Consider the following 13,440-nt stretch of genomic DNA (forward strand, 5'->3'; position numbering starts at 1 on the left):
ATACTTTGCGGCCATTTTCAGAAAGACTTCGGCCCTAGTCTCATCCCTATGAGCACTCTAGATCTCCAAAATGTAAGTCTACAAGAAAAAGGGAGTGGGAAGAAAAAGACGGGAGGAATCAGCGAAGGCAAAATAGCACAAAATAAATAAAATGGCAAAAAGAAACTCACCCTCAAGGCCATCCCGGCCACACCTCGTGACAAAGAGGAATCATTGATCTCCCAAAGAGACTCACTTTCGGCGGCAGAACACGGAAGGTCAAATTGAGGCACCAACTCCACCGCGTCCTCCAAAAGGTTAAATTCTATTGGAATCTCGAGCACACGAGAAGGACCTTCCGCCTTTACATCGACCCTAGTAAAGCCCTCCTCAAACATCCTCATATCCTCATGGTCGATATCGAAATCAGATTCATAATCATCCACCACCACGCCCTTCCCCCCTATCATTAGCCGAAGAGGGGGCACGGTTCTGCCGAGATGACGATGGGCTGCTCGAAACAATCGCGGCATCCCCCGAACTCTGTCCCCCCCACGGTGGTCTCTTCCGCAACTAGAATAGGTGTCACCTTCACACCTCAGTCAGTGTCACCGCCAGCTCCAGATACCGCCAAAGTAGGGTCACCCCTCGAGGACGTCTCAACCAAAAAGGCTCCCTCTGACAACCTTTGCCTCTTTGACAGTGCCTCTTCGCTACTGTTGCGAGAAGGCTCGCCCATTGAACAGACTACTAGAACCAGAGTATCTGACCAGAGAGCAACCTCCAAATAAACAGGCCCGATCACTGACGTGGTCTACCGTGCAACCAAACGTTGGGTGCTCACACCCGTAGTTTCCTTTTGAACGAATCGGGTAGAGGAAGTGGGCTGGCGGAAAGCAAGCGTAGGAGCCATTGTCCTTTTTACTCCTTTCCGACCTACTAATGAGGATTTAATAAAAAAAAGATGAGATAAAAGAAACTACGGAGCAAAGAACAAAGTAACAGACCACGACGAGCCGACTCACCAACAAGAGGCTTGCGCCTAAATTTCTCATGGAAAGGGGCTCATTCGCGAATCCACATCGTATGGGGGAGGATCACGCTCACCCATTCGCAAATATCGGCAACTAGTGGAGAAGGTACTCTCTCTGCTACGAAAACAAAAACAAACCCTCAACGAGGTCATTAAAGGGAAACGACCGACGACCATCTTAAGGTATAATGCATAACATAAAAATAAAGGGAGACCTACGGGCAAAATTCGACGTCTCAGGAAACCCTGCCGGGTTTGACACGACGTCCTATGTTCGGACGTAGAAGAAGCTCTCCCAAAAGCGGAGATTTACCTTGTCATCCATCTTCACCATCAAACTCTTGGCTCCTCGGTGGCGTATGTGAATCATCGTACCCCTAAGAAAATGGGGGGCGAAGAGGTGAAGAATATGTCATAGAGAAATCCCTCGGCCGGCCAGCTCCGCGTACTTGATGAGCATAAGGAAAAGCTTGTACGCGTATGGAAAGAGTTGAGCCGGACACACCTCATAGAAGCGGCATAAATCCACCACCAAGGAAGGTAGGGGAAGTCTGTACCCAATGACAAAGGGATACACATAAAATGCACAGTAGCCCGCACGGTATATATGCACTATGTACTGATCCGACGAAACCAGTTCAATGTGATCAGGGATCCCTCATTTGGATTTGAACGTCGTGAGCGCCGCAACATCCATCATAGAAAAAACAAGTTCCAGTTCATCTCCGGCAATGCTGTTAAAGTCAGTCCTTGCCTTCCCTGGGCAGGGAACCACCTCATCCATCATCAGAAAACCCTCGTCTTCCGCCATTTCCACTCCCTCTCCGAGCAGGGGTATGTTATCTTCCGGCATCGGAGCACTAACAACTCTATCAGGGTGAGAAGAAGCACTAGCCGTTTTCTCTTTGATCAAAAGAAATGAGAATAATAATGGAAAAAAGTGGTGATCACATCAAATCCTAACTGAAACAGAAATTTAAGAAACTAGAGAAGAAGAGTTGCAAAGTTCTCTCTTGAGCGATTAAGAAGTGTAACATTCAAATGAGAGATTCTACCCTATTTATAGGGATATAAATGTCCTGAGCGAGAAAACCAAGTGCTGCCAGTTAGAAAACAGAAAGGGCACGGGAAACGATGCAAAGCATAGTAAATTTGCGCCATAATGATGCATGAGAAACATTAATAACATTCTAAACTGACGTAACGGTCTGACGCAGTTCTAGAAATGTCACGTCTCTACTTTGCCATGAGGTGCTCGTCTCTCGCACAAAGCATTCAGATCTCTTCTTCTCGAATCAACAAAGTCTGCCCATCGAGCTCGCCAAGAGGCGACCTCGATAGGCGGAGGGACTAACTGTATGGGTCGAAATCTGACCACACATGGATCAGCGTTAAAAGGAATGGCGAGGGGTCGGCTAAGCCTTAGTCGTATTCATAAGACGTCATACAACGAGTATCTCGGCCACTGCCGGGATCGAACTATCAGAAAGCTTGTACGTCAAAGCATATGTCATGAAATTTAAGGGAACGACCCAACGTACAATCAAAAGATTAAGGCATTCTGGCTAAGAACCGTTGGATAAAAGGGAATACTTACTATATACAGGGGGAAGATAAGAAGAAAGGGTGTTGTCTCCTTTACGAAAAAGAGGCAAAAGAACCAGAGAATGCTACAAGAGAAAAACAAGAGAAGTCTCGGATCTAGGCGGCAAATCTTTGTAATCATCTTTCTTGAATCAATAAAGATAGATCCCGCAACTATTAATGGCATTCCCTCTTTTCCTCCTTTATTCTTGCATTACGAAATAGTACATCATGAATGTAACCATGTCATCTGTATTCGATATCTTTTATAAGTCTTAGAAATTTATGAGCTTGACTATATCTTATTCTCCTATTCAATGCGCTTTGATCTAGAGTTAATTATCTTTGGTCAGAATTTATCCTCTATTTTCTTATTAATTAGTTTAACAAAAAGTTTAATACTTTTTGGTCATATTGTAACACGTTAGCCAAAAAAACAAACACATTGTAACAGATTAATTATTATTTTTATTAAGTTAAGAATTTATATTAATCATAAAAATTATCTAAGAGTAATCCGATCGTGTAAATATTTTTTTAGTATACAAAACTTAAAATTAAAAACATTTGGAAATTGGTGGTAAACATGTCTTTTTGTGGGTGAAAAAAATTAACAAGGAAGTAAGTATATCTTGAGCATATTCCATTTTTTTGTACTACCATTACTACATAAATAGTGAAACCATATCTCTTCCTTTTTACTGCAATCCAAAACTATTCCATCTTCAAACTACATTTTTTGCAAAACTACGAGATCTCTTGTGAATTGAGTAGACATAAGATAAGAGCATCCACTATTCACTAGGCTAGAACATATTCTCTCTTTACTTCTATATTTAGTTACTAAAAATTGGATAAAGTTCCACTTGATATGACCTTTTAGGAAACTACTGACTGGCAGCCAATCAAAGATATATAAAAGTTTCCTAAATATTTCTATTAAGCTTGTCAATGTCGATAATGCTTGCATTTCTTCTACATTTAGTTAATAAATGTTGGATAGAATTCCGTTTGACATGAGGTTTACTAACTGGGGACTAGTGGTAGCCTAAAGATAAAAATAAGTTTCCAATTATCTCCATTGCAGACAAAAGAAAGGAAAAAATTTAGCCGCACCTAGATAGTAAAAGAATCGCATCCGGGGTATGACGTAGACGGTTTACCCTAATGCAAGTATTAACGGCTGCTTTCACAGTTCAAACCTATGATCTACAGGTCACACGGAGATAATTTTATTGTTGCTCCAAGGCTTCCCTTCAGTTGCACCTAAATAGTATTTACATTAAATTATTAGATGTATGAGACGTATTTGTACATAAATTTCGATCACTTAACTATAGTTAATTCTAATACCATGTTATAACTAAATCACATAAGTTAATATGATTCAATGTAAACATCGGCGTGCTGATAAATATTTTTTCAAGAAAAATGCTTGCCAATATTGATAATTAGTGACAGAGGCACCTTCATTCAAGTGACAATTCTTCACCGAAAAATTACATTATGTGGCTAGATAAAATATTTTGACGTATGCATACTATATGTTGAATACCCTTAATGTTTTGTGTATTTATTTTTTATATTTTGACTTCCCATAATAAAAATTCTGACTCCGCGGTCACAACTTTTCCAAAATATATATTGGTTAATCTACTGGAAGTCACTAGGATGGGTTGGTGGGCAGATATGATTTTATGCAACATCGATTCTCCACATAACTTTGCTTTGTGACATACTTCTGTTCCCATTTTGCCTATATACTTTTGAAAGTGTCTTTGTCCTATTGTGAGGAGACACTTAATGAGCCTCAAAATCAAGATTAGAGTACCTACCACTTACATTAATCTACTATTTAAGCGCATTAATAAGGTTTTTTTGCATGAACTAGTGGTAATTATATATTGTGACTTGTCATTGTCAACAGTTTAGTGTTCTTGTTTTATCTTGCTAGTGTCCTATCTTTCTGTGATGATGTCAATTGAAATAGTAGTAGTAAGAAATTCAAGCAATTAATTTGTAGTGGATACTGTGTCGTGAAATAGGCTAGCCATGTCGTCCTCGTCATGGACCTAAATAATTCAAACATCTGAGAATGTTTTTCTGTGTCGTAATCACCCAAGAATTAGGAAATTCCTGTGTGAAAATTCTCAAAATTTGTACGTCTCTTTTACCTACGTTTTCTTGTTAAAACAGCATGAGCCACAAGTTTTTTGATATTTGAAATTACAAAGAAATTGAGAAATAATCACTATTTAAGACGCAGATAAAATTTGGACAAAACAAATAGTGAATTATGTTAGTGCATAATATGTTGTATTCTGAAACTCCTGTGTATAAAATCTCTAACATATTATGTTGGAATTCTAGCACATTATGAATTCCAACACATTATGCTAGGATTTTATATGTAAAAAATTCAAACTAAATACTATTAAAGCTCAAGATATAAAAAACCAACATGAACGCAACTGAAGGAGGCATGATTCTCTCTCGGCGCAAGTTAGCTGATAATAGGCTATATTCATGTAGTTTAGCGACCATTTACGCCCCAACTTAGCTATGCTTTATTGTTATATGAAGGCTAAATGACAAAAATGGCTCTAATTATGAACTTTGTGCTTTGCAGGAGCAAGTCTTGATTCGAAGGACATTGAACAATGTTTGGAGCTAATTTGGAGCAAGGAAAGCCAATCGGAGGTGGAAGTGCTTGAAAGAAGAAGGAAAAAAAAATAGAAAACAACTTAACTTCATGAGCGCGGGCCAAGCGTGGGCGCACTTCAGCCGCGCTCATCAGGCAGAATAGAACGCGATATGCGCGGCCGCGCTCGTCACCTCAAGGAACATTATATTCAGGGGTAATTTCGTAACTTCGAGGGAAACTCTCCTGAACATATAAGAAGCCCAGGTCGCCCAAAGAGAGGGTATCAAGGTTTTTGAAGGATTATTGAAGGCAAGAGGCAAGGCGGAAGATTTGGCATAGAGTTTTACCTTTCTTCCTCTTGTTTTGATCATTAATGATGAATTTTATTGTTGTGATTGTGAAAACGATTATGCGTAGCTAAACATTTAATCTAGGCCTTAATAATTTCTCTGCTTGTTCAACTATATTGTGATTGCTGTTGATTGAAGGGCCATCAATCGGTTGTGCCTATTTAGTATGTATTACTCAGGAGAGTTTATATTTAGGTAGTTGTTGAACAAAACTACTCCTAATGTATATGAGGGATCAATATAAAGGGTTTAAAGATGGGATTAGGGATAACGAAACCTTGGGTGCGATCTAAGTGAGCTGTAACTAAGGCTAGCTAGCGTAATTCGGGAGAATATATCTAGTATACTGTTGTAGCTACTCGGGAGAGAGTTACAACAATCAGAGTGCTCATGATCGATAAAGAAGACTTAGGCAAATTTATAGAAAACATAGCGGAAAGGATTCCGACAAGAGGGGAAATCATAACCTTAGACCATTCTCATTCTTGCTTATAATTAGTCTATAGCTAGTCTTAATTTACTGCATTTTTATTACATAATATTTAGTTAATAAACACCCGAATTGTTAATCAAATATCTCTGAAGATTGAATACATGAATTTCTGTGAATCCAATAGCTGAGATTGATAGGTTAATTTCCTCTGGGATTCGACTCCGGTCTGTTAACCGGAATATATTTGTAGTGATCGCTTTGTTATTTTTATAAGGCATAGTTAGGCGTAATCTAATTTTGGCATCGTTGCCAGAGAATTAACGGTGTTATTGATTGCAGTTAAAAAGAAGTGCATAAATTTTTAATGTAGTTAATTTTCTTCAATTTAAATTGATCATTAAAATTCTAACATTTGTAGTCGTGGTTGTCACAGGTGCATGCCTAGAAATTCTTCAAGAACTGGAGAATTGTTCAAAGCATTATCAGATCCTGAGAAGGTGTTTAAAGCATTGAACCGTGCAAACAGGAAATACAAACAACAACAAAATTCAACCGAAAGAATTGAATCAGACATGGAAAATGATAATATAAACAACAGAGACAACGTAAATGACCCAAATAGTAGAAACAATGCAAATGACCCAAATGATCAGGGTGTGGCACCTCTTGTGCCAGAAGCAGTACTATATGACTGGGCACAACCCACAGCTAACAACTTAGCAACTGCTATTGTAGTTCCTCAGATACAAGCAAACTCATTCCAGATCACAAACAATATGCTACATCTGTTTCACAACAAGGGGCTATTCTCTAGGTCATACGTTGAAGATCCTCAGGCGCATCTAAAGAACTTCCTCTCAATCTGTGCCACGCAGAGACAACACAATGTGATATCGGAAGCAATACGTTTGTTGTTGTTTCCATTCTCAGTGACATGAGCAACCCAGACTTGGCTTAATTCACTTCCTATCAACTCCATCACTACTTGGGAGGAATTAGTCAAGAAATATTTGAGCAAATTTCATCCACCCAACAAGACTCAACAAATTGATGAGATATTGAGCTTCAAACAGAGACCCACTAAGACGCTGCATGAAATGTGGGAGAGATTCAAGGGTCTCCTGGTTACATTTCCATATCATGGTATTCCATAGTAGATGTTGGGGCAGAGATTTTACATGGGTTTAGCAGATACTTTGAAGGCTAATGTTGATACTTCAGCAAGTGGAGCATTTTTGAGCAAGACATTCAAAGAGAGCAAGATCCTGCTTGACAAGATGGCACAAAACTCAGGATGGACAACAAGGAATGCTCCAATCACTCATGTGGTTCACGCAGTGGCTCTAGACCCAGCTAACTCCATAGCTAAAAATATGGCTACTTTGATGACACAAATGAGAATCCTCACCAAAAAGGTGGAAGAATCAGGCCAGAAGCATCATGTACACATAGTTGATGCAACTAATAGGGGTCTATGCACATCATGCATTAATCAGCCATATGTTTGCTCATGGAGTGCTAAAGTGATAATCAACAATATCAGGAGAACATGAATTATGTGGCTAACTACGGGGGACCGAGACTAGATGGTCAGAATTGGGGTCAGCAAAATCAACAATACAGACCAGCTCAACAACAGTACAATAAAATCAATAATCATGATGCTATGCGACCATAAGGACAAATGGTGCCTTACCAAAGGCAACAAGGGTACAACCAGCAAAATCAGCAGCAGACTTATCAACAACCTCCATAACAACAGATTGTGAGACATGAAGATGGGTTTACTAAACTCGAGGGTGTGATGCAACAAGTGATTGGGTCCACTGGAAAGCTAGCTGCAGAGTAGACTCACTGAGTCAGCGATTAAAAATATTGAGATCCAGTTAGGACAAATTTCCATGGCCCTAAATAATCGTCCTCATAGGATGTTACCTGCAGACACCAAATCAATCCAAAAGAGTAGAGCCCAAATCAGCTGATGGCAGTGAGTCTCTGAAATGGTAGGGACTTAGATCTGGAGCAAGAAATTGCTCGCGAAAGCAGGCCTACTCAGACACTAGTGCCAGTACCCATTGAGATAGATGGTTCAACAGGTTTAACTAAGGTGACGGTAAAGAATGCGCAAGAAAACACCAACAAGGAAGATGTGGTTGAGAAAGAGACTGAAGCTGCACCGGAATCAACAGTAAAAGCAATGCCCTAACAAGAAAAAAACCAAATTACAGGGAAGAAGCAACCTCCAACACCATTTCCACGGGATTGGCTATGTATAAAAAAGATGAGCAATATAAGAAATTCTTAAAGAGGTTGAAGCAGATTCAGGTGAACATTCCATTGATTGATGCTTTAAAGGAAATTCCAGGGTATGCAAAGATGATGAAGGACTCAATGTCCCGCAAGTTCGACTTCCAAGACTTGGCCACGGTTACACTGACTCAAACTTGTAGTGCTGTTGTGACGAGACTCATAGATGAGAAGTTGTCTGACCCAGGGAGTTTCACAATCCCCTGCACAATAGGCAACTTTGCATTTGCTAAGGTACTGTGTGATCTGGGAGCAAGCATAAACCTTATGCCCCTAGCTATCTACAAAAGGCTAGGCATTGGAAGAGCTAGACCCATGTTTATGCTACTACAACTGGCTGACCGAACTGTGAAAAGGCCCTCCGGGATTCTAGATGATGTATTGGTGTAGGTTGGGAAGTTTGTGTTTCCAACAGATTTTGTCATCCTTGACTGTCGTGTTGACGAGGAAATTTCTATAATTTTGGGAAGACCATTCTTGGCCACTGGGAGAGCTCTGATTGATTGCGAAACTAGAGATCTCAAAATGAGATTAAACAATGAAGAGATAACATTCAACATGTAGAAATCTATGCACACACCCAGTGAATTTGCCAATTGATATCTAATAGATGTAGTGGATGTAGTGTTGGTGGAGGACGATGCAACATTGAACCTTAAAGATCCTCTAGAAGCTTGTCTCATGAACTTAGACGAAGATAATTGTGAAGACTTGGCAGAGTGGGTACTCGCTCTTGAAGGCCAAGGTTTTTGGAAAAGGGAGTTGAAATTTGAGCCTTTGCACTTGGAGGAAAGAAAAACTCCTTCAGCTAAGCCATCAATAGAAGAGCCACCAAAGCTGGAACTGAAGCCATTGCCATCTCATCTCAGTTATGCATTCTTAGGACCTGACTCAACTCTGCATGTTATTATTTCATCCAGTTTGTTAGATGTGCAGGTAGAACAGCTTTTGCAGGTACTAACTGAGTGCAAGACTGTAATTGGGTGGACCATTGCAGACATTAAGGAGATCAGCCCGGCCTTCTGTATGTATAAGATTCTGCTAGAAGATGGGCACAAACCTTTCAGAGAACATCAAATAAGGCTAAACCCCAACATGAAAGAAGTGGTGAAAAAGGAAGTGATTAAATGGTTAGATGCGAGAATCATATTCCCCATTTCTGACAACAACTAGGTTAGCCCAGTACAATATGTACCGAAAAAGGATGACGGTAGTGAAAAATGAAAAGAATGAGTTGATCTATACACGAACAGTCATAGGATGGCGAATCTGTATGGACTAAATGAAGTTGAACTTGGCCACCAGGAAGGACCACTTCCCACTATCATTCATTGATCAGATGCTAGATAGATTGGCAGGGAGGCCTCACTTTTGCTTCCTGGATGGGCACTCGGGGTATAATAAGATTTCCATTGCCCCAGAGGATAGAGAGAAAACGTCGTTCACCTGCCCTTATGGAATCTATGCTTTTCGGCGAATGCCATTTGGCCTATGCAATGCACCCGACACATTCCAGAGGTGCATGATGGCCATCTTCACAGATATAGTAGAGGAGATAATGGAGGTTTTAATGGATGACTTCTCAGTGGTGGGAAATTTATTCGATGATTGCCTTGTGAACTTGAGGCGAGTTTTGAAAAGGTGTATAGAGACTAATCTGGTACTAAATTGGGGAAATGCCATTTTAAAGTACATGAAGGTATAGTCTTGGGGCACCTAGTGTCAAGAAAAGGTATTGAGATGAATCGTGCAAAAGTTGATGTGATAGAAAAGCTTCCACCGCCCACCACAGTCAAAGCAATCAGAAGTTTTCTTGGGCACGCCGGTTTCTACAGGAGATTTATAAAAGATTTTTCCATAATTTCTAACCCCTTGTGTAAATTGCTAGAAAAAGATCACCATTTTGTATTTTTTGATGACTGCAGGGTAACTTTTGAGGAATTAAAGAAGAGACTGGTGACACAACCTATCATAGTTGCTCCCAACTGGGAGCAATCGTTTGAGCTGATGTGTGATGCTAGTGACTATGATGTGGGAGAAGTGCTTGGACAATGAAAAGATAAAATCATGAATCCAATAAACTACGTAAGTAGGACGTTGAGTGGAGCCCAACTAAATTACACTATGACCAAAAAGGAGATGATGGTAGTGGTGTTCACATTTGACAAGTTCAGATTTTACTTGATAGGCTCAAAGGTAATTGTTTATACTGACCATGCTGCTCTCAGATACTTAATTGAAAAGAAGGATTCAAAACCGTGCCTGATTCGATGGGTGCTACTGCTGCAAGAATTTGATTTGGAGATCCGTGATCGAAAGGGAACGGAGAACCAAGTAGCTGACCATTTATCCAGGCTGGAAGGAGCTGAAAAGAAGGTTGAGGTAGAAGAGATTCTGGAAACTTTTCTAGATGAACAACTACTAACAATGAGTCTCAAGGAAGCGCCATGGTATGCAGATATTGCAAACTACCTGGCGAGCGGTATTTTTCCTTATGACCTTTCTTCTGTTCAAAAGAAAAAGTTCTTTCGTGATTGTCGTATGTATTATTGGGATGCGCCTTATCTGTTCAGGATTTGTGTTGATAACATGATCCGGAGATGTATCCCCGAGATAGACCAGTATTCTATTTTGCAGGCTTGTCATGCGTCACTATATGGTGGGAACTTCAGGGGAGTGAGGACAACTGCAAAAGTCTTGGAGTCAGGGTTCTATTGGCCAACACTGTTCAAAGATGCACATCTATGGGTAAAGGGTTGTGATGAATGCCAACGAACGTGAAACATTTCCCGCAGACATAAGATGCCCATGAACCCAATTCAGGAAGTAGAAGTGTTTGATGTATGGGGGATCATCTTCATGGGGCCGTTCGTCAGCTCATATGAAAACAAGTACATACTCGTCATTGTAGACTACGTGTCCAAATGGGTGGAAGCTGCAACACTCCCTACAAATGATGCGAAGGGGGCAATTGGTTTTTTGAGGAAGAACATTTTCACCCGATTTGGCACCCCAGGGGCAATAATCAGTGGCGGAGACACTCACTTTTTCAATTGAGCCTTTACTAAGTTGTTGGAGAAGTATGATGTATTCCACAAGGTGGCCACCCCATATCATCCACAAACAAGCGTGCAAGTGGAAGTCTCAAATAGAGAAATAAAGAGTGTGCTGACAAAAACTATGAATGCAACTAGAACAGATTGGGCGAGGAAGTTAGACGATGCACTGTGGGCATATCGAGCCGCTTTCAAAACTCTGTTGATACCCAGTTTTTCCCCAAAATATTTTAAAAACTATGCCTTGGCATAGTTTAGTATTTTTCATACTATTTCTACGTTTTTAAAATATTTTACCAATTTATCCTAGCATTTTATTTATAAAACAATCATTGATTGCTTCATAATTATTTTTATATAATAATTCTGTGGCTTAATTTTATCACTTGCATTTGTACTAAGTCTCAATTATTGTACAAATAGCCACATTTGTATATTAGGTTGCAATTGTAACTACTTTGCAATTATAACCTATGCATGCATTATTACATTATATTTCCAGAAAATAGCCTCTTATTTTTAAAATATTAAGTAATTATTTTAAAATATTTTCAGGCATTAAAATCATTTTTACAGCCTATTAGTTATTTTTAAAAATTGTTTTATCAATTAGGGTATTTAATAAATGGCCCTCTTATTTCGGATTTAGCCTAATTACCTAGCTCAATTTTAACCCCCAATTCAATTAAACCAGCCTAAATATACCCAACCCAAACCTATAATATCCAACCCGACCCCAAATTCTTTCAATCTCGGTCGTTGATCGCAGAGATCAACGACCCCAATTACCCCTTTCCTTTTTAGTTCCAAACGACCCCCCAAACATGGCATTCTCACCAAACAGACGCCCTGAAACCCTCTCCTCTTCATTCTCTCTAAGACCTAACCCTAACCCTAGCCATCGCCACCCAAAATTAGCCCTAATCCCTTGAATCCCTGTCCGATCTATGGCGTCCTATGGCTGTACGAGGCCTCTACACTCCTATCTCCCTTGGTTGCCCGATTATATGGTTTCATGCAATGACTGGTCTAGATCTTGTTTTAAGCCCTTCAAAAGTCCGTCTATGGTCCATAAATACTTTCTATCAAAGTTTCACGGCTCAAATCCTTGATTCAAAGGCCAGATTCTCCTTACCCTTTCTCCTTTCTTCAAGAAACCTAAAGTTTAGACTTGAATTGGTTCATATCTCTATAGATCTGGAGCGATCATGGGTTCATCGCTGATCTTTTTTTGAAATTCCCTTACTTTCTTTACTGGTTAATCAATTTCTAAACATTTTTGTTATATTAGGGTTTGTTTTCTTGTTATTTGTTGGTCGAAACTTTGGGTATCTAAAGCGTTTTCAAACTTCCATGGCTATTCTTTTAGTTTTTTTTACTTCTTTACTACTAACCGATTTTTAAACACTACGATACTTCAGGTTTTGATATCTATGATTTTTGTTTGTTCGAATCTCTATGTGTTGACATGCCTTCAAGTTCTTCTTCTTTAAGTATTTTCAAATTAGGGTTTTGAATTATTTTCCGTCTAATTTCTCTGGGTTCCTAAGGGTTTTACTCAACCCATTTGTTTATGAAAATTGATACATTCTTTCTAGAAATTGTTGAGTGATTTTCTCCGTTAAAATTCGTGTGCATGAATCTTGGTTATTTCCATATCTGTGACCTTAACTAGTCGTTCTTGCCTTATTTGACCTATATATTTACTGATTCTTCACATGATTCTTTCCTTAATTAAACCCTTGACTATTTTATTCTGAAGCTCTTTATTTTAGTTTGATTTGAATTCCTTTCCTTAATAAGGCCTCTGATTCTTACTTCTTTACTCAATCTGATTCTTACTTCGTTAGCTGTCTTACATCTTGTGTTTTCTTTCTCTAACTGGTATGCTTCTGATTAATTTCATAATCCAAACCTATGTGTTTATTTAATGCCTTAGTTCATCAATCCTGAGTTCATTCCTTCCTCTGTTTATTTCTTACCTAGCATGCCAAATACTGCTTTATTCATATATGTAATTAGCATGTCTCCAATTTACTTGTCTGTTCACTATC

General features: G+C 39.4%; 3 protein-coding genes across 3 annotated transcripts; all 3 read left to right on the forward strand.

Moving 5' to 3' along the window:
* The first annotated feature begins 8,291 nt into the window (after nt 1-8,291).
* LOC104238287 (uncharacterized) lies at nt 8,292-8,894 on the forward strand. The gene is made up of 2 exons (XM_009792609.2): nt 8,292-8,564; nt 8,721-8,894. Exons 1-2 carry the CDS (start codon nt 8,292-8,294, stop codon nt 8,892-8,894), a joined length of 447 nt encoding a protein of 148 aa, XP_009790911.2.
* Nucleotides 8,895-9,011: 117 nt separating this feature from the next.
* Nucleotides 9,012-10,385, forward strand: LOC138884056 (uncharacterized). The gene is made up of 3 exons (XM_070164796.1): nt 9,012-9,460; nt 9,636-10,019; nt 10,256-10,385. The coding sequence occupies exons 1-3, from the start codon at nt 9,012-9,014 to the stop codon at nt 10,383-10,385; spliced, it is 963 nt and encodes a 320-aa protein (XP_070020897.1).
* A 69-nt stretch (nt 10,386-10,454) lies between these two features.
* On the forward strand, nt 10,455-11,111 carry LOC138884057 (uncharacterized). The gene has a single exon (XM_070164797.1). The coding sequence runs from the start codon at nt 10,455-10,457 to the stop codon at nt 11,109-11,111; it is 657 nt and encodes a 218-aa protein (XP_070020898.1).
* The last annotated feature ends 2,329 nt before the right edge of the window (nt 11,112-13,440 follow it).

The sequence above is a fragment of the Nicotiana sylvestris genome, chromosome 12 (assembly GCF_000393655.2).
Source record: "Nicotiana sylvestris chromosome 12, ASM39365v2, whole genome shotgun sequence".
In the NCBI taxonomy this organism is placed as follows: Eukaryota; Viridiplantae; Streptophyta; class Magnoliopsida; order Solanales; family Solanaceae; genus Nicotiana; species Nicotiana sylvestris.